Source organism: Anomalospiza imberbis, chromosome 11 (assembly GCF_031753505.1).
Source record: "Anomalospiza imberbis isolate Cuckoo-Finch-1a 21T00152 chromosome 11, ASM3175350v1, whole genome shotgun sequence".
Classification (NCBI taxonomy): Eukaryota; Metazoa; Chordata; class Aves; order Passeriformes; family Viduidae; genus Anomalospiza; species Anomalospiza imberbis.
The window spans coordinates 9,592,986-9,618,477 of record NC_089691.1 but is presented as its reverse complement, the minus strand read 5'-3'; the positions used below and the strand labels follow the sequence as shown (position 1 = coordinate 9,618,477).

The following is a 25,492-nucleotide window of genomic DNA, read 5'->3' as shown; positions in this document are numbered from 1 at the left end:
GGTTATAACAGGTCATCATAAGTACAGTTTTTTAAAACTTACTCCAAAAGTACATGTGAATTTTTCACTCTTCCTCATTTGTAAAGTCAGTGAAAATTTTCACGTTATAACTTGTGTTCTACAGGTCAGAAAATACCTACTGAGCAAGTTTGTAGATCTGTTGTATCCTAATTTCAGGCTATTAGTGGAGGAACCAGAGATGAGTGAACGTAACCCTAGTTTTATCTCTTGCACCCACTTAGTTTTCACCATGACTCTTGGCTGTAATGTAACGTTTAATATAAAATCACATTATTTTAACTCTTTTTAAAAGGCAACTCTGAAGAGAAAATTAGGAAGACACTCAATCTAACACAAGCTGAACTTTTTTTTTACTATCTATACTTATTTTTTAAATTATATTAATCCAAAATAATTGATTGGAGTACTGTATTATCCCTTTTTGTCCAATGCAACCAAATGGATTTTATATATGCAGCTATGTTCACCTTTTTGGTGGTGGGCCACTTACAATCAACGATATACATTCTTGATATTCTACAGGGACTGTTGATACTCATCTAAAATAGAGCAGCTCTGACAAATTTCAACATCTCTTTTCTGTCTGTAATATTTAGGAAGATGCATACATTATAAAGAGAATTAAAACAGTCTATAAACCGAATCCTGGCTTTTAGGATAACTGCACCATTTCTCAGTTTAAACCACACAAACTAAATACAGTTTTTATTATGCTGTTAAAGAACTTCAACAAATAAATGATCTCACCATTTCCTTAAGCAGATGACACAATTCTTCACAAAAAAACATTACCTCAGGAATAGACGTAGTCCATAGAACAAAATAGGCATATTTGTGCAATTACCATGCCCACTTTAAGTGTCTTGCTTTTGGCATGATAATTTTGAAAAACTAAGACCTTACAGCACATAAACTATCAGGAGAAGGTTTGGTTGTTTGGGGTTTGTTTAGTAAACAGAATCCATAATATATCAGTTTTTTATTATGATATTCACTTCTTATGTTTTGGTCTCTCTTGTTAATAGTGGCCATCAGCCAAACATTTCAGCCACAAGGAGTTTTATGCCAGAGGCAAATAGTGATTACTTGTAGTCATCTAGGCACGTTTTATGGACACCTATTTTATCTCAAGTTTTGGATCTCTCTCTGTCTACATCCTACATAAAAGTTATCTTCTTTTTTACAAGGAAAAAGAATCATTTTTGTGTTAGTGATACTCATGAGTTCCCAAAGGGTACTTTAGATAATCTGTTTCAAATTGTGGATTATTCTCCATTTAGACTGTCCCTTACTTATAAGGTGTTCTTTATAACTCACGGCTAATTCACTTTCGTATCTTTCTGATTATATTACAAATATCAGCATGGTAAGGGCACTCTGAATATGCATTTTCAATGGGTGAAAATTATCATTTCATCTAAAAGTCTTCAAACATTCAGAAAGCATTAGCCCCTCCATGATTCTAGCCAGCAAGTGATCCTCTGGCAATCCATATATACCCTGAGGATAATATTTAATTACCTTTATCTTCACAAAAAACATCTCTCCATTTTTTCAATTTAAACACTGCAGGATAAGTCTCTTCATGGCAAATTAAACTGACAAGTGACTGAAAAAGAGGTCTTAACTACTCTGAGTGTCATATAAAAGAATTTAAGTAAAAATACTCGTGACAAATTTGTAGAAATCATTATGGTAGTTTTGACCAAAAAAAAATACTCACTGAAACAGGACCTATCTGCCTATTTTTCTCTCTAAGAGGAGCAGTAATAAGGCAAAATAAAATCTTTTTTAAACTTTTTTTTTCAAAATGAAGTCACACTTGGGGCACGAATTTGGCTGTGATGAGTTGTTTCTCTTTATCCTGAAATCAAAAACTTCTGCTTGATCTCATACCCCATCTTTGATCATGCTACAGGAGTGCCTAAAAAGGTAAGTAATTAATGTAAGTTACGTCATAGCTTGAAAGGCATATAAAGTGTCTGGACCTTCTTTTGTTCTTGAGATAACCAGTAATAAAGCACCAGGTTTGTGTAGCAGTAATGGCATCTGCCTCCAAAGTACGTCAGCCTTTTCAGAAAGAAAATCAGTTTAATAACATCCAGACAGGACTGCGCATGAGACATTCAATTTGCTGTACGAATGCTCCATGTTGCCAACTTCTCCTCGTTCCTAAGCTACAGACTTGCTTAAGGGTCTGCAGAAAGGTTTGCAACCCGTGGAGGGCAGACATGAAGAGAAAGATGATTTGCCTCCACTGCAGTGCCACGACGGAGCCACCGATTCCCTTGTAGCCTGTTCTCACAGCATACATTAACTTCTTTAGGATAGTTTTCATGCCATGTTTTCATCTTCCTTTGCTAAAGGAGGGTAAGGAAAGCCTCCTCTCCTGTCCTATGGCAGAAGCTAAATGTTTGGGGAATTTTACATATACCCAAAGCTCAGACATTTATTTTATATACAGCAGTTGAAGCCATTAGATTGTGGATCACTAAATAGGATTCTAGATTAAAAAAAAAAAAGGGCAGAACAATTAAATGTACATATTTATTTCATAGATATCTAATATAAATAAGCAGATTGATATTAAGAGTTTAGTGACCACGTGACCAGTTCTCACCAGGAATGACCAAGTATTTATTAAATATTTAAGAAAGCCATATATTATTAAATGTACCATAAATACTGATCCTGTAAAAGTATGCATGAAAGTCCCACATAATTAAGGAGCTGTTAACTGATTATTACTGCCTGCAAATCTAGTGTTCTATTATGAAATCAAATATAAATCCAGCAAATTTCAAGGTGTTGCTCTCTGGATTCAATTATAATTTTAAGTACTGCATATAGATCCAGAGACCTGCCAGACTGTGAAATTTTTCCTATAAAGCAGATGTAAGAGTAGGTATAAACACTTAAAAGTCATGGAACTATTTATATTGTAATTTCAACGGTTCCAGTCAGACATGGGCAGCACTGGCTGTTAGGTCTTTCTACACCATAATCACTTAGCAGTTGGAATAAAGATGTTCTTGCAGTTATGCTTTATATTCTACTTGAAGTCTTAGCAGTGATAGAAACCATCTTAAATCTCTGCCTTGTTGCATAAAGGCATAAAGAAAATATTTCTGTGCCATACAAAATTAATTCTACCCAGAGCCCTCAGAATAATAGGAGACAGACAGATGAAGTTCTATTCCCTGTTACTTGCCCAGAAAAAGAAAGGCTGCAGAATAACTAACAAGGTAACTGGATACAGAGGTATTTTTATCCCAGATTCTCTATCTGGATTTGATTCTAGAAAATGAGGAAACTTTAGGTGGGATTTTGGTTTCCATTTGACTTGACTTAGTAAGTAATTAGTGCTTCTGGTTTTGCATATATTTACCATAGCATATAGCTGTTTCACATAATTATGAAAGCAAATGCTTTTCAGACTCAAAGACACACCCAAAGGGGAGGATAAAGTTCAAATGATTCAATGATTCTTTAGCTTTCTTTTCCAGATTTTTCATATAGTACAGTATAATGAAGCAAAGACCTCTCAGGTCACGGGAGCGGAACATTTCTTTCTGGTGGCCACAAGTCATGAAAAATCACAAAGCTGACATCTTCCTTGACCACCTGAGTGTTGCATTGACCCAAAAGATATACTAGAAGTCTGTACCCAGACTGAAATACTGATTTCCCCTTGATCTCAATGTGATTTTAGATTCTGCTCTCAATTATGTTTATGGAAGAAATGCTTTTTGGCTTCTCCAAAACGAGTAGATGGGTTTTGCAGAAGTACAGAACTTGACAGCCACAAAAAACAATGGGGAAATGGAGGAGAGGGAAAAAATTCTCAAATATGCAGGCGATAGGTCATTTTAGCCAGTAGAGAAAAAACATCATGAAACTTCATGGAGTTGTCAGTGAGTTAATAGTTTAAAGTAGTTCCCTTGCACAATCATGAAAATGTTGTGCAAATTAATAGAAGAGAATTTACTGCATTATTTTCCTTTGCAATATCACAAGATTCTGAGAACTGTCTTGCTATATTTAAAATAATAAAAATAAATATGTTAAATAATATTTAAGTAGATGCTTTCTGTTCCAAGTTTACTCATTTTCAGTTAGTGATTAAAATGGCTGTCAGCTGAGAACCTGACAATGCTTGAAGCTCTGTTAATATCTCTAATCTCTTCATAATTTCATTTTTTGATGTGCTAAGGCATTTCAGCAACATTTATAAGATTAGTTTTCATGGAATTTTATCTTAGTTTTTGTTGGAATTTTCCACTAGAAAGGAAGTAGGACAGTTTTATTTAAGAAAAGATCATTAGTGGTACTATCTTCTGGGAGCAGACCTGAAGCACTATCTTTCCATGTAGTCACCTCTATCTGTCTGCCTGCCTCCCATACCCATGGCCTTTCATCCTTTTGGATTAGAATAAGGGGCCTAGAGAAATACCTAAGTGCAGTATTTTCCTTGGTTTCTGATAATGCATTTGGATCTCATAGTAGGAGCAATAACGTAGAATAAAAGCATGATTCTGGTACAACTGATATCAAAAAGATATTTTGAGACTTAAAAGGCTTTCTCCTGAAATAGGACATCTTAAAAACAAAATATTGCAACTATATAATAGCTCTTATTGTAAACAAACACTTTCTTGGTACAATTCCTTTTAAATACTTATTTCTGCTACATGATGAAGAGCTGGGCTTTTATATGAGATGTGTAGATTTATTTACTCTTGTGGATTGATTATTCCCTTTTTGGTACTTCACATGGCAGAGTTGCCTTGAATGAATCACAGAAATTTGAAAGTACTGAATGTAAGTTTCATGAATGAGAAAAATTATGTATATAGCACAAACTCATTTCTAATGCGTGAGAATCAGCTCCTTAAGATTGCGCCTATGGCCTCATAAAAAAAAGGAAATAGATGTTAACAACTAGTCATATAAATAAAATATAGTGTGTTATAAAAATAGCATCTACTAGATTTACATTTAAAGTAGCAGAAGATACTAAGTAAACATGGGGAAATATTTTCAGGTTTTTGTTTTTTTTTTTTTTTGCTAAGGAAGACAGAGACTCATAAAAAACCCAGTAAAATGAAAGCATTCCTTCTTTCAGGGAAACAGTCCAGGAGACGATTTTTAATAGTCTTTTGATGGTCATAATTTCCTAGTTCATACAAAAAATCAGGCTGATTTCCTTCAAAAAACTCAATTGCTTAAGCTAAGCTACTTTGGGGATTTAACTGGAGCCATTTTATTCCCTTTCCTAATAATTGCAACACAATTTTATTTTAATGCATTATCAGAAGGAAGATTCTTTTTAATCTGTTGTTAGGCAGAATATATCTCCAATAATATGCAATAAAGTGCTCTTTTCCCTGTTTACCTGATATATATATATATATTTTTAAGGCTGTCTTTTGCAAAGATATAAATGGTTTGGGAAAAGGAAGAAAATACAAACTGGTGTTTATATCCTGCAAGTTTCTATTCAGTCTCCATTTTTAGAGATTCTCACTGACAAACTTTTAAAGTCTTTACAGTTGTATAAAGATTTTTTTTTTCCTTTCTATAAGAGAACAAAATGCTTATGTTGCAACTAATTATAAACTATTTGCTGTTATTTAACATTAGATCGACTGTTACTGAAATTGGTACTTTGCTAACCAGGTAATTGAGGTAAACAGAAACTTGAGAATTTACCTCAATTAGAGCTATTGCCTTTTCCACCACTGTCAACCCCCGTATCACAATGTAGGAAAAATAAAAATTATAAGATGGCAGGGCAATACATAGATAATAAGGAAAAAGATGTACTTAATAAAAACTATCCAGCAGTTCAAAGGTGTGATTTGTAAATATAAAAAAACAGTTTTGGAGAGAATAAAAGGGCGTAATGCAAAGGCAGTGAATTTCAAGTGCATGGCATGCATAATTTCTAGGCACACTGACACTGCAAGTATGTAGGCTATTGCATTTTCAATAGCTTTCCTTTCTAGAATAACAAATCCAACCAAGACGTTCAAAGCTCTAATGCATTAAAGCCTGCATATGGAAATCTTTTACGTTTTTCATACTGAAATATTTCAGGCTGAAATGAGGAAAAACCGATTAGATTTTTTTTCCATACATGCTTCTTAAAATACAGTTTACAAGGCTGTGTTAATACATTAAATATTTTTAGAAGCGTTGAGTACAATATTGCACATTAACTAAAAGCTGCTCCGCAGACATCATGTCCTTGCTGAACAAGGCAGGACTCTTCATGCTAGGTCTTTGCAGAAGAATTCCCAATGGAAACCTCTCCTGCTGCTTTTTGCAACAGCTGTGCTGAGCGTTGTTATCTCAGATAGAGCTGTGGATTAGCACATGAAAGATGCACAACACATGTTTTTGTGAAAATACTTAGCTGACTCTTTCAGAGAATTCTTTCCTTGCTGATTTCCTACGATAAGATTTTCCCCAGAGTCTCTTCTTCTTAAGAGAGGAACCAACTCCAAAGAATAAGAAAATGCAGCACATCAGGGGCACATCCTTCTGAGAGATTCTGAGACTCTCCTTCAACACCAGTTTTGCTAGATAAAGTAAAATGTTCTCATGGAATATCTGAGGGCTTAACTTAAATTAGATGGTATCCCATTGAGTAAGAGAGGAAGGACTGGCCACAAAACCTTTAGCTTTTAGGCCTCCTTTTCAGTGGAACAATATTATGTTTGCATAAAAGAGAGCTAGAGAAACCATTCAGAAAATAAACAGAATTTTATAAAAGAGAAACATGACTAAAAGCTGAAAATTAAAACAGCTACTTTTTTTCACAGAGTACAGAACCCCATGCAGCACAGTCACATTAATCAATTACTTGCTCAAACTGCACTTCAAACTGTGTGGTTCTTGCTTCCACAGGCATATAGCATGGCAAAGAACTACAAAAACTTCCTAAAATAGTCCCAAAGCTTGCTTTAGCAGAAGGTAAAATGTAGAAGAAAATTATGTCACATAGAGACACAAGGCCCACTAGAGTTTCCTCATCAGGTAAATTCAAGGCATTTCTGCCCTACTGTGAAATTTCCACTTGCTATATAATGAGGTAATTTAACTCTGGCCAAATTCTGTTACACAGATCAATTGAGCCAAACACATTTTTAATAAAATCTTACCAACTTTCAGCTCTATCCCTCACTCTGTCAAATGAAGAAATTAAAAATACTGGGTACTACATCTGCTCTTTCTCCTGTCATAGTAAGCCACTCACTGTCCATAGTACATACCCATCTTTAGCTTGAAAAAGCACTGAATTATTAATATGTATTTTAGGAGAAAAAAAGAATTTGTTTTTTTCATACTTAATGATGTGTCTCAGGGGAAGGATTAAATAATGCTCAAAAATGTAACCTCGAGGGAAATAGTGCCTTTATATCTTATTAACCTGAGTCCATTACCACAGTAAAAGGCCATCTCTATCCTCAGGCAATACCATATAAGCATCACTTTTTTTTTTAATTAGTGATCCAAAATAATTTATAGATCATTAGAAAGATTGTTACTGACTTTTCAATAGATACACACTTTAGACTGGATATGAAGCTTTGGGTTTCCCATTCAGTAAAGGTGATAACACACTTACTTTTCTGTCTGGCCAATTGTATTTTGCAAATATGGTATCATATGTGTCCACAGCTCCATCAGTGATCAGCATTATGGCTTGGCTGCAAATGCTTCCTTGTCCTGTGTGATTGAACTGCAAAAGGAAACAACCATTAGGAACAGCACGTTCCTGTTATATGAAGAGAGACAGGACCACACTTAGTAAACATGGACATTGTCAAATCTCTAGCATCTGTAGAAAAAGTCAAAAATATTCAGGCTGAAAACATTTTTTCATAGATTTTATGTTCTTAGTGAATTGAAAAATAAGAAACATACATAGATATAGTACTACCCAAAATTAAAATGGTATTCCCCTGGTTTTGATAGATGATGAGTATTGATGCATCCATAGGGTTTGCTTTGATTTAAATATCCTTTTGAAAGAACATGTTACACAAAAAGAAGTAATGAATGCTGATTTTTCTGCAAAGTAGAGGACATACACCACTCCTGAGAGACATTTGACCATTCATATGGCATTCATTCATATTCACTCAGGATTACATTCCATATGCTATTTTCCTTTAAATATTTATCTGGGAGAACACAGTTCATATTTATATATTCTGAGATTCTCCTATTACCCACAATGAATACATAGAAGTAATTCAGGCTGCTGAGGTGCAGTACTTGAGCACAGGTACTCAGACAGCAATCAGCAATCCTCTGGCATAAGCAAAGGAAGCTTCATCTTTATACAAATGGGATTTTCTCCTGTCAAAGAGCAAACACATTGCCATAATATGAGCTTTGATCTCTTCATTCTGGAGTTGGTGCTCTGACTCTGAATCCATGTGTCTCCATTTGCTTTGGTTGGAGAATAGGTTCTTATGAACTAAGGTATTTTGGTGAAACATCCACCTTTTAGCACAAAAAAAAAGCAATGTTGTAAAATTATTTGATTTTTTAATTTCTCTGTATGAACACTTAAAAAAAACCCTATGAAAACATCAATAAATGGGATATTACAATTACTTTCTTGTAGTTTTCATGTACATCATCACATCTGAGGTAAGGCAAGGCCTTATCCTATCACCCCTCTCTTGATGCTGAGAAAGCCAAGCAAGAATTACCTTGTCCCACCTCACCAGCTTTGCTGTGCCCCAGAGGAGGGTGGTCCCATTTCAAAAGCAGTACCTATGTTCTCAGGTGAATTACCTTGCAGGGACTCTGACTGCTCCTGCAGTCATGAAAAATTATTCAGAGTATTCTGGTTTGATTTGGACTACCAACAGCTCTGTCTTTTAAGCTTTCCTCAGTCTAGTCACCCTTACACATTCACTGTTTTGCAAACTCTAAAACCCACTTTTTCTAAAAAAAGTTTTCCTATAAAATTTCATCTTTGTAGAAATGCCTGCAATAGGAAAGAGTGGGTGGTGGGTTCCAGAAGTCCTCTGTCTTTTCTGCCTTCACAATTCTATATCTGAGTAACCACAGCCACATTCAACAACCATTTCCATCACCTGCATCTCTCCTCAAGATCAGCTTCCTTTTCATCCAACAGAAACCTCAGCAAGCAGTACCAGAAACACTCTGCCTTAAAGGGCAGCTAATGTGAATTTACAGTTAGCTATATTGTGATCACTGCCTGGGCGAAAACTCTTCTCTGTGAAATTTGCAAGGCAGTCACCCCTTCTAATTCTCCCATCATGACAGGTTTTCCAGTCTTAACCAGAACCAGAATTATTTAAGTGGCATTCCTTCATGATCTTACAGACATTATTTTCATATAAAGGTGAAGTTACTTTGTCTAGGCATATCTTCCTCACATGGACAATATATTTTAAAAGTGACAAGGTATCTGAAAAGAGAAATTAATGAAGGGGAAATGCCTTTGTACATTTATTTTAAAACACCACTCTGTATGCATCTGCATTACTCTTCACAGTTATCTGAATATTTTGAAGAATGAGATTAAATTCAAATACTTTGATGAGTAATATCTTCTCATATTTGTCTAAAACTTTTAATTTTATTGAATAGCAAGAGTGATGAAAGTGTTTTCCATAATAATAACAATGACAAGGGGCTTATGATGAACTACAATTAACTCAGTGATTCATCAGTTAGCAGAAAAAATTTCAATGCATCCTGACATTTACAGCAGTTGGTTGTGATTAACAGTCTTTGAAATGTCACAGAATTTTATTTAATTGGTTATGATTTTTTTAAAGGTAATCACTTCAAAGAGCACATTTGTCACCAAAAGAGATAATTGCGGTTGTCACATGACATAGTAGGTGTCTAACTACTGTACCAAGCACTTCTGTATTCTTCCTCTCTATAATGTACACTGCATAAATTGACAATTGGAAAGCATTTGGAAGTGGATTTTTAAGCATGCTTTTTCAAAGGTATCAGTAGCAAACATCTTCAAGTCTTGACAACCATAGCAAATATTGAAAGGTAATTGCAAGGCAAAATTGACTGAGTTTAATTAGTGTAACCCCTGAACCATTTAAAAATCCAACCAGAGTCTTTATAGACTATTTGTGTAACACAAAGCTTTCTCTATTTTTTTCCTTTACTATACCACCACCCACTCCTTCCCCCTCCCTATTCACCCACTTCCTTTTTTTTTTTTTAATGAAGAAAAGACATCCTTAGTTAACCTATAATTCAAAGAAAAGGCTTCTGGCACATAAAGGTCACATCCTGTAGACAAAGTGGAAAATGGTTTGCTGTACTCTGCTAAGGGGAGATTTAGCTTTTCCTCTGGCCTAGGTGGCCTTAACTGAATCTTCCAGAGATTTTACAGATATGACTGTATAAAATGGAAAATATTTTTATGCTGACATTTCTGGAAGTTTATATGCAAGAAGTATTGAACCTATTTAAAACTTCATTTTGAAGTATAAATAGAAGCAATCAATACAGCACCTTGAAGAGATCTGATAACACACATAGCATAGTCCATCATGATCTTACAGACCTCTCATCATGGGTACAATTCAGCACATAGGATGTCAGATCCCTTTAGTCTCAGAGCTACCAGATTGTCTAATGAGATTTTTATACCACATTCATCATTATACCTTCAGTTACCTCACAGATTTTAAACCAAAGCAAAACAGATCTTGTTTCAGGTCTTCACTTCCTGCAATGTGATTTTTTTTCTGTTTACATACATTTGGAGGACTAGCACAGAACATCTCTTGCACTGAGGCATTCATACTGTTTTTCTGGTTCCCAGGTGCCCACAATTCTTAATAAAACCTCTACAAACAGCCTACAGTGTCCTTAACTTCATGCACCTTTTCCCATTGTTATTTTTGGCATGCACCACATGAAGGCATTAGTTCCACACTGTCTAACTGAACACATGAGCAGTGGGTGGAAGAAGATACTCCTTTTTTCATTTTAGGATTTTCTGCCTGGAAAAGAATCAATCAATATTGCCCTTCAAGATGAATACACAGGAATTAGAACCATTAATTAATCTAGGATCACACAGCATAAAGACAGGCACACTTGTCAAGTCAGACTTCTTTGGAGAATATTTGGGTTTGAGCTTTTATTTCCAAGGTACATCCTTCAATCAAAAGACATTTTGCTATTTAGTTTAGATGAGTTTTTTCCATCTTCCAGCAGACTAACACACTTCTGTATTTTTCCACAAAATACATGATTGTACTTCAGGAAACATTTTAAAACATTTTCATTAATATAAACTCAGTTGAAAAAAGGGAAAACAAGAAGGAAGTGAAAAACAAAAAGGATCTGAAAAGCATGAACTTACTTCATTGAGCATGTTGAAAGCTTCATTTAAAGCAATGTCCAGCATTCCAATTCCTTTTGCAAAAAGTTTGTCAAGGTGTTCCCTGAAATGCTGAAACATGAAGAAGGTTTCATTTGTCAGAATGTTACAACAGACCTGTCGATGATTAAGGATTTCTGAATAATTTAGACCAACTTCTTAGGCTTAAATGACCACATACACTAATTAACAAAATAACTCCCAGTTAATCCTTTCTGACTCTTTAACTAACACTAAACTAAGCATGTTTTAGGACAAAAATAATGCAAAGGCATCACATTTTTGATACATTTTTGGCTACTTATTCAATCAAATAATTTTGTTTTGGATTTTTGTGTTTTTATTTAGAGATCTTCTTGACCTTTTCACTTCATATAGTAATTTTATATAATTTCTAACTATTATCCCTGTAGGTTTTTAGAATCTGATATTTAATAAAATAATTCTTTCTAAAATTTAGCTTTGAGAGTATACAGCTCCAAAAGATGGTAGATCCTAATCATTAGGTCATTGAAGTATAAATGTAGTTTGTCAGTGTCAATATTAATACTAGACTTATTAAAAACTGCTCTACACAAGAAGACAAGACAATTGATTTGTAAGAAGAAAATGAAGACCTATGTGATGGGAAATAGCAGGGGAGGCAACACTTTTGCAAAGTGCTATTTTTCAGTCTTCACAACTGGCTAAAAAGTACAAAAGTACTGCAAAACAGAATAGGGTATTTCAACCCAATTAGTAGAGAAAAAATGTCAGGGCAAGATATATACCACTGAAATATCAGTTTAAAGAAAAAGGATACATGATTTCAGAATGACATAAAAATCACCTTAATTCCACTTTAAATAACTTTCAGAAACCAAACAGATCTCAAAAAGCAGGAGTCCCCAGCTCTTAATGAGTCAAAAAGCATACTTCAACTTTACAACTTAAAGAGCTCTTTTTAGTAATAAACTGGTTTATGTCAGTCTCTTTTTGCTGTAATTTTGGAGCTCTTGTTTGACTGGGGTATCTGTCCAACTGTGTGCACAAACATTCCTGGGCAACTGTATGCTTAATTTCCATGTACAAATACCAGAATGTGCAATATCTAATTGCAGACTCATATATCTAATTGACATGCATAATCTTGGTAATTCTGAATGCAAATTAGGCACACAATTATGACAATCAGACACTGATGTCTGATTACAAAATTACAGGGTCAGAGCTCCACAGAAGCTGAGTGAGGAAGCACAGAAGTGTTCAGCTGGGGAGGTGTCTGTGATCATCCAGAAGGGTCTGAAAGACACGAGCTGAGGAGAATGAGGATACAAATCCACATGTGCAGGTAAGTCAGGATGAGGTCTTCCAGAACGTAAATGAGAAGAAGCCCAGGATGGTTTTTAATATCCTTCATGTTCTCTGTGTCATGGGACAGTTACACAGAACATTAAAATCACACTGCTGTTATATATGGCTTTGGCATAACTGAACAAGAGGGCAAATTCATAACCAATTATCATGATTGAACTTGGAATTTCTCTTATAATGAGGCTGTTGAAAGCATTCTTTGGTACACCCTGGTGTATTCCCCTTTTCTAGCCTCACAGTTAAATGAACACTGTAAGGATTTGGGATCATACTTGGTTAGATGATTACATTAAGTTTTCATTCTTCAGGGATTAGGTAAAATTGTCTTTCAGTATCTGATAGCAACTTGCATTTTTGTTACTTCTTAGTTTCCTACTTTTGATTTACCAGGATTTCAGAGTTAATGAATTCAAATAATTCAAGCTAAGCAATTTATTTCAGCAAATCTCTGCTTGGGAGTTGACACATATTCAGAGCCCTTTTCATGATTCCAAACAAAGGCAAAGTTAGGGAGGCAGAGGGGGCAGTCTGAACACGGGCAAGAATTTGATTTTCCTTTCCCAATTCCAGGTCATTGCAGGATATTTAAAAACTCTTCTGAGATGAAGGCCAGAAACTGACTTTTTCTTTTGTGGCAGAAGCTGTCAAACTTGTAGCCAAAATGAGATGCTGATTTATCTAGCCCATACAAATCCTGAAGGATGTTTTGCTAATTCAGTGGCAATTCTCAGGAAATTCCAAGGCAGCTCCTTTTTCTGATCTCTTATCTTAGAGGCTGTTGTAATGGCCTCACAAGCTTTATTGAGATTAGACAGCCTGATTGGTATCTATGATCACAAGAAGATGACAAATTTTTATATTCTGGAAGCAAAGGGAAAGTGGTCACCCTCCAAGCAAACAGTAGAGTCCAGCTGCACAGCCATGGGGGGGAATTCTTTGGCTTCCATTAAAATAATATAAAAATACTCCATAACCTTCAAAGTTTTATCCTTTCCAAACAAGCATAAAAGGAAAAGAGCAAACTACAGCCATCTTCATTTGACATCTGAAAACAGGAAACAAATGCATCTGAAAGCAGGTGAAGGTACAGTAACACAGAGAACTGAGCTCCAGTTCTCCAGTTCCAGGTAAGGGCTGTGACAACCACCAGCCCATCTCAGACACACACAGAAAAGCACAGAAGATGCCAGCTGAGGCAATCCCAAATGCCCAGCATTCATGTTCACTGTAGCAAACATTTTCAGAATTATACCAATGGTTTTTTTCCCCAGCATCATGACAGTGTCACAGCAGTGAGCTTGGCTCACCTTGTAACTGGCACACAGATTAGACCACACAGGTTGCTCTAATGCATTTTCACATGAGAACACTGCCTAAAGCCTCACACACAGAGGTACATCACTCAGTAAGTTGAGCTTGCTGTGGTCTACAGCAGATCCCTCTACTGGAAGTCCTGGAAACCTGTTTCCCTTTATATTATCTCTCTCTGGCACTGACAAAATGGAGGGAAACGAACAGCAAGTTTACTCTCATAAACTGACCAAATGAAGTGCCCATCTCTACTCTTCCCACTTACCTAGAAAAAAATAATGCATTTTTAAAATTATTTTTATTTACTTTAGGGCTTCGGAATTACTTAATTGAGTTTAATTTTTATTACAACCACCAAAGTTCTGATTTCATTCTTGTTAAGCCAATATGCTGCACAGGAGTCCCAGTACCTTGCACAAATATTTTGTTAGAGCCTACTTATGTTTACCAAAAATAAAGTACCACTCATGATGAGTAGGAATACCCATATTAGATTGGGTACAGGACCATGGATTCAAGCCAATGAATAAAGCACTTTCCACTGATTCCAAAAAGGAACAGTTCACAACTATATGCACAGAGGTTATACAGTTACACTGGAAAAGCATGATATTTGCTATTAACTGTCGGACAAGGTTGAGCTTCCTACAGAAAAGCATTATTAATGGGTTCAACATTGCTCCAGGTTTCCTTGTCAGCTTTACTGCAAGTCTTTGCTACTTCTAGAATTACTTCCCATGCCTATCCACACATGCTGTAACTCCAAATGGCCCTGGGACATACTTGGCAAAGATTTATCAGATTTGTGAAGGTGGACTACAAGAGCACATAAATAGGAAAGAAAAAAAACCAGTCAGAAGGCCTGTGTGAGGTGGGAGAGCGATGTTCACTTGTGTGTCCCAGGGAGGTTTACCCACATGCACTGACAGATAAATGTGCATCACGTGTGTAAAATGCATTTAGGCATCACCTCGTTCCAAACCCTTTGTCAGGGCAGTTACAGGTTACCTGACTGAGATGATTATCCAAGCCCTTCTGTTTCCTAGCACGTTGTGTTGGAAAAGAAGGGGGGTTTTACTGGAAACAATAATAATAAAAACAATGCTGAGCAAAGAGCTCAAGATTCAATACGCTCAGATTAAAACCAAATTCTTCTTAAGTAAATTAGTTACTGCAATAGAAAACATCAGACCAAATTTCAGTGGTCAGGGGCTTACTGAAATTTTTGAGGGACTATAGCAGCTTGACAGTTTCAAAATAAGAGTAGACTTCAGTGAGACTTTACTGTTTTGGGGTTTTTAACAGCTAAGCAATGCAATTGATTTTTTTTTTGACATCTGACAGAGATGGATAAATATGCAAAAGTAATTTGCTTAAATAAAATTCAATATGCAAAACTTGTATTTACCAACCTCTTATTGGCAATTTCACTCAGCTTCTTTGCTGAATCAGACTTCTGGTTATTTAATTTCTGGTAATTGCATAGAAAAATAAAAGCTTTTTGGAAGTTATACATTACATCTGTCTATTTCTGTCATTTGAATTTACACTGGGGTAAATTCTTGATTTAGTTTGGAGTTACTGTGCCTATCTGTGCATCTAGAAGATGATATATTTAATCTGGAAACATTTACAGAGAAATGTCCTCAACCCATATATAGTACATTAAAAAAACATATAAAAAAGGAATGTATATTGTAATATTGTTACTTTAAATCTGAAGTTACATTAAATCAGATTGTCATCCGATTCCTTTGGGGTAGGTAAATTGTAACATGGAGTTTCTCAAAGATGAAAACCTCTTGGCCCAAGAAAACTAGTATTAAAATAGGCAGTTCCACATGTTTGTAATTTGTGGAGAAAGTGCAGACGGTGACAGAATAGTGTCTGAACTATTTCCCACTCTTTTTTAAATTTGTGTATAGCAAATTGATACACTTCAAGGTAGCAGCTGTTTAACACTGATGCCAAATTATAAAATAGTCTGGTAAAATTCAAATATACCTTGCATATTTTATATTACTAAACCACATTTAGGATCACAGATTAATTTCAACCTCAGTTATGCTACCCAATGTAATTACAGATTTAATTTTTGTGATAAATGAAACTTAAATCAAGTTCTGCAAATTAGGGATAGCTTACAATATCCATATATCTAAAGTGAACTGCAGGGTAGGTATGTGCCAACACAAAAATTTATGACAATTGCTAGGCTGTGAAAACTTTTAGAAATAAGTGGAGACAGAGTGACACCTGCCATATCACCTGACATTATAATTATTCCAAAAACAAATTACTGTATTCTCCCATTGTAAAATGAAAGTTGAAACACTCTATCTTGGAAGAATTCTGGTACTGGGATCCCTATGTGTATCTTAGGAAAACTGGTGGCACATATATTAACACCACTCACATCTCTGGCATATCAAAACACAAACATATTTGAAGTTGTAACTTTGTCTTTTACAAATACATGAAGCAAACTCCATTGAATAAGGTTTCTGAAAAGAAGAATGCTTTCTGAAGTGTACCTGACAGAAATTCCAGGTTCAATTAGATCCTCATTGCTCTCAAAACTACACACAACAAGCAGATGCAGAACTAGCAGCTTTGCAGGAAAGTAAAAGAACAATTTGCTCAAAACCTGGGGAAGTTTCTAAATAGATTATACAAATTATACTAGCATCTCCTCCTTGTAGGTTGTTGCCAGCAGTACAAAAACCTAAAGTTAAATGAAGATTTACAACTCAAGCCTACATTACTTGGCTGTTCTTTCAGCTGGCAGGGATGAGGTGTAGATGCTTAAACTATCACTTCTTTCAAAGTATCTTCACACTTTCTTAAAGAAAAGCACGTAACATGCTGGAGATTCAGGCCTAAAACGTGTTTTCTCCAGCCTTTGTTCCTTTCCCATCACAAAAATGCATGGATGTGTTTGTTAAGCATTAAAATGCTTAATGATACTAAGTGTACTTGATGTCCCTCAAAAATCTACTGTAATATAGCAGACATTTATTAATGCTTTAACAAAGGAGTGGTCTTTTGATCAAGTAACCCTAACTTACTTGTATGGGGTTAGGTTTGTTCAAAAAACATTCCTGCTTTTGCTACACCAATCACTATGAAATCTGTACCAGTCTTCAAAACATTCATTTAGCCAGGCTGAACATGGCAAAGGTAAAAATACTGATGCTATGTTTTATTTTCTGTCGAACTAATCTCTTTACTTAACAAAATGATGCAGGATCAAGAATCTTTGGCTAACTTGAGCTCTATTACCATATAAATTAAGAAGTCTAACTTTTCACCCCTTGCTAATATAGCTGTGAGAGAAGAGTTCAGTTCAGACATTCCAGTGGAATCTTAACTCTTAATTTAAGTAAAGATGCAAATGGAATAAAGACAACATATTCTAGAGGAAAAGAATGCTTCATCAATAATAATTGGGATGTTATTCAAAGGAAAATGCAGCTTCTTTCCTCTGTGTGCACTTTGTACAGATTTATTCTAATGTATATGTTCTGTTCTGTACAAATGTATAGTTGTACAGATTTACTCTAAGGTATATTCTTACCTGAAAGACAGAGAGAAATGGAAGGAGTGGGATGGAACTGAAGTTGGCTTTGTAATATCTTTCCTGGTGCTTGCAATAGGAAAATAAAATATGTTACTGAAGGGAAAATGTCACCACAGAGTGGATATAAGAGAGCTACAATGCTTTAAGTGCTTTTTCATTCTTTAATGAGAGTGGATTTTTTTTTTCTTTTAGGTAAGTTGTTCCCTTACTACTGTGGTCCAGAAAATAATGAAATAATGGTAAGTGTTCTAGAGCTAATGTGTGGAATGAGCACTGTGTTTACAGTACTGATTCCCTCCCAAAAAGAGAAGAGGTAGGGAGGAGATCAAGAGTGACAGTGTTTCAATGAGAAAATGTATAAATCAGACAGCTTTCTCTTTCTTTCTTTTGACTAACTGTATTTTCTAAAAGTCTGGCTCTGTGGCAGCCTGTTACATCCCCTGAACATTATGGATAAGAGTTCCTGCAACCCATCCCTGAATGTGAACGAGCATGTTTATTTGCTACCCCTAATCCCACTGAATATTCAGCACCAACACCACGAAGCAGCACTCATTTCCCAGGCTGCTGTAAGCCCTGAGGCTGAACATGTTTCCTGTAGCCTACAAACAAATCCTTCCATTCCCTGAAGATGCTCCCAGGTCTCCTTTTACCTAGACAGGCTGGGGATGGGAGCAGAAGAGGCTCTGGCTGTAGCCCAGCTGCCTGGGGCTGCTGCAGGTGCCAAACCCAGGATCCACTCACGCCTGGACCTTGGAGAGCCAAGGCTGTGGCTGGGAAGGGCTTGGCAGGAGCGGGGCTGGCTGTACTGGCACCACAGAGCCCTCTCAGCAGGAGCAAACACCACATTCAGTTCTCCCTAAAAAGGAGGACTTGGTCTCTCCCCACACCCAGCCCTGCCCCGGCTGCCCCAAGTCAGTATAATTTAATTTATTCTGCTGAGAAGCCTGTTTGCCCTTCAACTCTCTACAAATGAAGTGCAAGTGATAAGGACAGCTATTCTAGATTCTGTTTCTTTGTTTTGTTAAAGCTGAGATATTAAACACGATTCAAAGAACACCATTCAGCACGTTTAAGTGACATCCTCAGAGTGGAAAGATTCCATCTGAAAACATCTGAGCCTTGCAGAAAGACAGCAAAGTAGTTCTTCAATAAATAATTTCAAGACATGTATAGACTGGGGTACTGATCCTGTGAGAGCAATTTTCATTTGGAGTTATTGAGACAGCTGCCTTCCTCGTGAGATTAAAAGCTCCAAACATCTCAGAGTAATTTCTTATCTCTGCTCCTAAGAACTGTCTGTATTTGGTACAAGTGGTGTCAGATGAACCTGGCAAGATGCAGTCAGCAAGAACCGGGGTGTGCATCCGTGTATGTCACAGCGGGGATTTTTTCCTTAAGGGTCATTTAATGGAAATTTTTTATCCTGTGTATTATGGTTAAAAAAAAAAAAAAAAAGAGACAGAGAGAAATATACTGCCAAAATGGTAGAAACTCAAGTTTATTCAGCATAAGCTAATAGTTTGGTTAAACTATTTGGTTCCGTGCATGTTTCCAGCCACAGTGCTGCATTAAGTGATACGTGTCTTAAGAAAGGTCAGGACTATGAATAGCAACATAAAAGAGTGGTAGAGTGAACTGTTAAAAATTCAGTCCCTGCAATCATCAGCATCATACATCTCCTCTTTCCACATAAAAGAAAACTATAGCAATATGAAATACCGTTACAGCAAATTTTAATTGTTTCCATCTAAAGTTAGCATTTGAGAATAGCTATTTGCCAGCTAAAGAAAAAGTGTTCTTTTTTTTTAAATACTTGTATTTCTTTTGGTACTAGAAAAGCTTATACTAACAGATGTGATCATTCTTGCACCCATTCAGCTGAGAAAATTTGACATAAAAATGAAGGATAGAAATGGGTTGGAATTTAAAAAAAAATCAGGCAGATGTAGACATATGTAAACTGAAGCAATAGATTATATCAAAACATTGCCTGTCAATCTTCTGCTTTGCTTTGCCAGTACAGAAACATGGTCACATGCTGAAAATGACTGCTTGGAAAAGCTACAAAACACAGCGTTTGTCTTGATATTTTTCTTGGCTTTTTAACATTTAATAAACAAAAGAAAATAAAGAGTTATTATTATTACCAGTGAACTTGCAAAGGACTATTTACCTTGTAAGACTGGTTGAGAAAGTGTAATTTTATCTACTTTTTCTTTGATATTACAATGGACCAATGGCAATTACACAAAAAAAAGAAAAAACCCAAACAAAACTACAGGAGTAGTCTGGTGTATTTGTGAGACTCACAGAAATAAAAGTTGTAGCCCAACCAGCAGAATACTTCTGATGAGTTCCAAAACACAGCTAAATACTCTGATAGCTCTGGACCAGTTTTGGAATATGCACTTGAACAACATTTGAGGACATCTTTTTTCTGTGGGCCTGACCAAAGAGTTGTGAATTCAAGAGAAACTTCTCCAGTTAATTCAGTGAGTTTTTGATGAGGCCCCAGGTAAATTTGCTGCATCAGTACAGTCAAATCACACAGTATCACATCTTACAACAGTATCAGATATTTCAGAAAGTTGTTTTTAACTGGGTTCCGGAGCATGATAACCAAATTATTCATGTAGCATTAAGAGGCTGTCCACCTCCTTGGACAATCTCTACTTTGTACTCTGAGCTATACTGGGAACAATGGAACTTTTGTGCCTTCTAGTGTTTAGGTAAATAAATTTTTAACTTCATTACAGTGTCTAGAAAAATGATATAAGAACATATAAGCTCACATATAAGAAAGAAATGAAGATTGGCAATGTCAAGGTACACACAAATGCACCAAACTATTACATGCTACCTATCTCAGGTTTTTTGTTTTTTTTTTAGGTCTGGCCTTTCAAGGAAAGAACACAAACTACCTCGCTAATCTAACCAACTAGAAAAAGGTCATATTTAATTATTTCCCCAAACCTTGTTTCCTCAGTTTATAGACAAAGTTATTCTGTAAATAAATAAATAAATAATTTTCCTAACCAGAAATTATATCAACATTTGCTCTGAAAAACAAAATATGAAATTTAGTTAGTTATTTTGAAAAATTGAGCTCTGTTCTTAAAATCTGAGCATCATCTGGGTGGCATAAAAACCTTTTGATCAATTAAATTAAAATAAATCTGACATTATGTAACATATGGGTATAGGGTAATCTGCATTTTGATCAGTTGCAGAATGACAGAAAGGTTAACTGTAGGATTAATTCCAGACAGGACATCTGGGCAATACATTTGAATCTTCAGGTCTGCATCTAGAACTTGCACATATTTCATGTAGCTCATTTGATGTACCCACAATAAAGTACTCATTTAGAAAGCTGCATCACAAATCACAAATGAGGGAATTCAACATTAAATTATTAAAAACAATTCATGCCCACATAGCAATCAAATGATATTTAGATACCTACGGTGGTAAATATCAAATATATAAAAGAAGAAGCCCAGGAAGAATATTTTCTGTAGGACACAGATCAAATGCAAAGAATTCTTGGGAGTAATACAACAGAGTAAAGATCAGCATAACAACACCAAAGTAATTTTGTCTTGGTAAACATAAAGAAACCCAGCACTGACACTCTCCAAAGGGTGTTTTCAGAGCTGTGTTCTCTACTTCCTGATCAGAGACAACGTGAGCACAAATGAAGTACCACACTGGGTGTTGAGCAGAATTCAGTGTTGAGCTGAAACTTTTCTGTTCACTTTCTTTTAGTGAAAATAGAAACTACTTAAAGAAAGACTATGACTGCTCCAGCCATAGGCCAGACTCAGGGCAGATGGACAAACACTTAGACAGGAAGCCTTAGCAAGGAAGAAGCTGTATAATAACAGATTTGGCTCATTTTAGCAGGCCTTTCCCTCTACAAGAATCACAGGGCTTTTCAACCACCATATTTCCTAATTTCACATGACATAAACAATTTTACATCAGCTCCTGAAGTGTGCTTGCACAGAACCACTGAAGAAAAAGTCATGCAATGAACTAAACTTCAAGCTACAGATTCATACTGCATTCTCTCTTCAAGTAAAATTTGAACTGTAGTCATCATAATGTTTTTTATTCCTAAAAAATTCTAGCAGGATGAAACTAATCTGAACATTTTCACAGAACATTCTTGAATGAGTACAATGTTACACTGACAGACCTATTTGGAATGTTACATTCGTTTATTCTTATAGTATTACATTTGTTTGGAAATTTTGCTTCCATTTTAGTGTTACTTTGAGTTAAGAATGCAATCTCTTCCTCAGTAATTTTTGTTAACAGAATGATAGTTCAATTTAAAATGTTTGAAATATTTTACTTAAAATAATTACCAAACTTTATTAACAGTATATTTTCAATGACTCCTGCAATTTCCCATTAAGTTTATTCAACCAAATTGACTAGAAGATTATTTCTTTCTTTCTGTGGAGTCACATAAAACTCTTTGAAATAGCATGAGTAGAATAATTAATAAATTTTAATAATGGAATGCATTGTACTAGGAAAAGATCATTATAGTACATTGTCACCCACTGCCTCCCAGCTCTCCACTGTTTTGTTACTTCCATTCCTTACCTCTTTGTTGGCTCTGTCTGCTTGAACTAATGTTCCATTCAGACACGGCTCTACATAGTGGAGTTCTTCATTATACTACAGAGGGAAATACAAAGTATGATGAAAAATTTAATTAAAAGCTTGGAAGATACAAGTCAATTTAATGACTTCAAACTACAGTGAATGAAATATGCACAGAAAGAAAGAACAAAAGGATTTTGTTCATTTCTGAAAACTGGCTGTGGTATTTCTTTTCCTTTTACATGATTCTTAATTTTTCAGAAGTTTATACTTCTAAAGGAGCATTGAATGGATGCCAAAACTCAGGTGGAATTAAGGGTACTATATACCACTAGCTGGCAAAAATATCCCTTAAATTGAAATCTGGATAATATTAAGAGCTCATGTTTGATACATCACAAACTGAACTCATAATTCTTTTCTACATATAAGAAAAGTCCTGAAAAATATTTGTGGTGATGCCTAACATTCTAAAAGGTTAATACTGGAACAACTACCCAAAAAAAAAAATCTGTAAATTGAATCAATCCTATAAATGACTGATAATTTTCAAAATTTCAGTCAAGCAGAGAGGCTTATTATACACAAAGTCATAAATATATGACAGATCCTGAAGGAATTATCTGTTTTTCTTACAAGGTGTAGGTAAGCTAAATAGCCTATTCCTACATGCAGAAGCATCCTAAGCACTGAAAAAGAAAGAAAACTCATCTGCAGTCAGTAGAACTTGTAACGGATGATTGATTGAAATTTGAACTTGTTTCAATCTTTTAAAACATTCAACACAGTCAAATTAATAAAGCAGTGCCCCCAACAAATAGTTTTCTAGATAGAGCCTTAACTGAATTCCTTCTCTCTCTAATTTCATCTCCTTTAGAAGCAGATAACTTTATTAGTAATCACAGATCAAACTGTAAGGACTTTGCATCTAGGCTTTAGGTGGTTTCATCCTTTCATAAAGTGAATCAGAACATCTATAGTAAACAAAAAAAAACAATTAGGGAAACTATTTCATTAGATTAATAGTAAGAATTTACTCCCTTCTTCCTCCACCTCAGTGGAATAAAGCAAGCCCTCCCATGACTGACTCGTAACAAAAAGCTGCTTAGGCAGGAGTCTCTGTCACTGTGAATTCTCACTGTCTCTCTGCCTGTAGCTCCAAATTTGCTCCACTTCCTTCAACTTAACACCACTCCTCTCTACACCACAGACCCCTGCAACCTGACCCACTTTGGACACCTGTCATCACCATTCATTCCAGCAGTGCACTGCTCACCACGTTCATCACCACATAATTACTCCTGCACAGGGAAGAGTATTTAATCTGAACTGCATGGAGGCACTGTGCCAGACTCAGTCCTCAGCTATAAGGGAATATAAACCCAGAGTAAGTTGCTATTGCTGGATTTACAGCAATGATTTATATTAGCATCAGCATAGAAACCGGTTATATAGAAACAAGCAAAAAATACTTTAATGATATATGCACAGAATTTCTGCAGCAGATTTGCATGCTTCCTAATTGTTTTATTGCCACAAATGTTATTTCAATGTGTGAGAGTGTATGGACTCTTCTATTGTTCCATGGGTAATACAAAGTACAAGGCAAAGGCTTCTAGAGCAGTTCAGAGCCACTGAGACTGTCCCATGTGCATCTCAGCCTCATAACAGTTTATTGATCTGATAAATGATGTACTTTCCCCTGTAGTTTCTCTCTTCAGACCACTTTCCAATCTATCTCCTGAGAGTCATTGCAAAATAATATTGCCAAATCTACCCAGCATCTCTTATTATAGTCCAAAGACAAGACTATACTCCATTCTATTTTAAAAAATAAAATACTGAAAATCTGTGACACTCTAGTACACCAGCCCCTACTCCCAAGCTTTTTTCTGGTCATACACAGGTTTTTCTCAATATGTTCTCTAATCAAGATATTGAAAAATTAACTGGATAGAATTATTTCAGTTGCTAATGAAATTTCCAAAAGAGCATCTGCTAAGGTCACAAAAACTGGACTTCTGATGTAACATGTGAAAGCATTCAAGCAGTGTTTGCTACTTAAACTTGCACACTCACTGGATAAGATCCTTACTACAGCTGTAACTTTCTAGTAATACACCTAACTTCTGCTTCCTAGCATATATTTGATTTCTTTGCCCTTTTCATAGGGTGTTGTACAGTGATATTGGTGATGCCTTTCTTTTAACTGTGCCAGATCTTTAAAGCGCAAAAAATGAAGAAATTCACCCCTCCTCCACTTCCTCACTATTTCATCAGTAATTTGGTCTTGGTCCTGCGTTTCTTCTGACATTTGAAATTTTGTATTTAGTGAAATAACTTCCTGATCTGATGAACAACTGCTGATTTCACCAGCAATGCCCAGTATAGATGTCCTGTTAATTTACCTCAGTGAAAGCCTGCATTTGGCTTTCCAAGAGTTCTTGCATTATGGTGTTTTCTCACATTTCCCAGTGTTGCATGCCCCATTCCTCCATACCATGGCATGTGACATCTTTGCACATGACAGCAGTAGCTGGGAGAGCTGATACCTGCACAACAGCTGGGAATAGCCTGTGTTTCACTGAGGGGAGGGATATAAAAATTAATTACCTTGTTTTCTGAGCTCCTCTTTGAAAACCCCAGGTTACTTTTGTAATTTAAACATGTAATTACACTGATACTTATTATTTTATTATTATTTACATAGTTATAGCTATCTGTCTTACTACTTCACATTATTTTGTCCCTCTTCTTATTTCTTTACACAATAGGCATAAAAATGTAAGCGTGCTAAAATGTGGACTAAGAGAAACCAAATAAATATTTAGAGAGCTGCTGGCCTACATTCTATGATAAGATACTATTCATATTCTGAAAATTATATATATATATGGTTTTAGCACACCTACACAAGTAGTATACATCTTCCTTAGCATTTTCCATATTTCTTCTTTGTCACATTTAAGCTGCCTGGCACAAGGTTCACAGAAATAAATTTAATTTCCATTTTGTTGTGCAACAATGCACAGATAAAGATTTCACATTATATTAAAGCATAGTCAGATATCCAATTCAGCCCAGCCTAAGGAGCCAAGCCAGAAAAAGAACCAAGGGAATAGGTGTTTCCACAGTTTACTGTGCCAAACAAGTGGCACACAAGCACAGGCCACTGCTTGGAGACTTCATATGGA

At 35.7% G+C, this 25,492-nt stretch overlaps 1 protein-coding gene across 3 annotated transcripts in view; it reads right to left on the bottom strand.

The window, feature by feature from the left end:
* Positions 1-25,492, bottom strand: part of CACNA2D3 (calcium voltage-gated channel auxiliary subunit alpha2delta 3) — a 390,394-nt gene that overhangs the window by 185,542 nt on the left and 179,360 nt on the right. For all 3 annotated transcript variants that reach the window (XR_011003009.1, XM_068201787.1, XM_068201786.1), the window contains exons 9-11: positions 22,299-22,373; positions 11,417-11,506; positions 7,655-7,768 (exon numbers count right to left, since the gene is read on the bottom strand). Coding sequence is in view for 2 of the 3 variants with exons in the window: in XM_068201787.1 (XP_068057888.1) it covers positions 7,655-7,768; positions 11,417-11,506; positions 22,299-22,373 (279 nt within the window). In the remaining variant the exon portion in view is untranslated. The remainder of the gene's footprint in view (positions 1-7,654; positions 7,769-11,416; positions 11,507-22,298; positions 22,374-25,492) is intronic.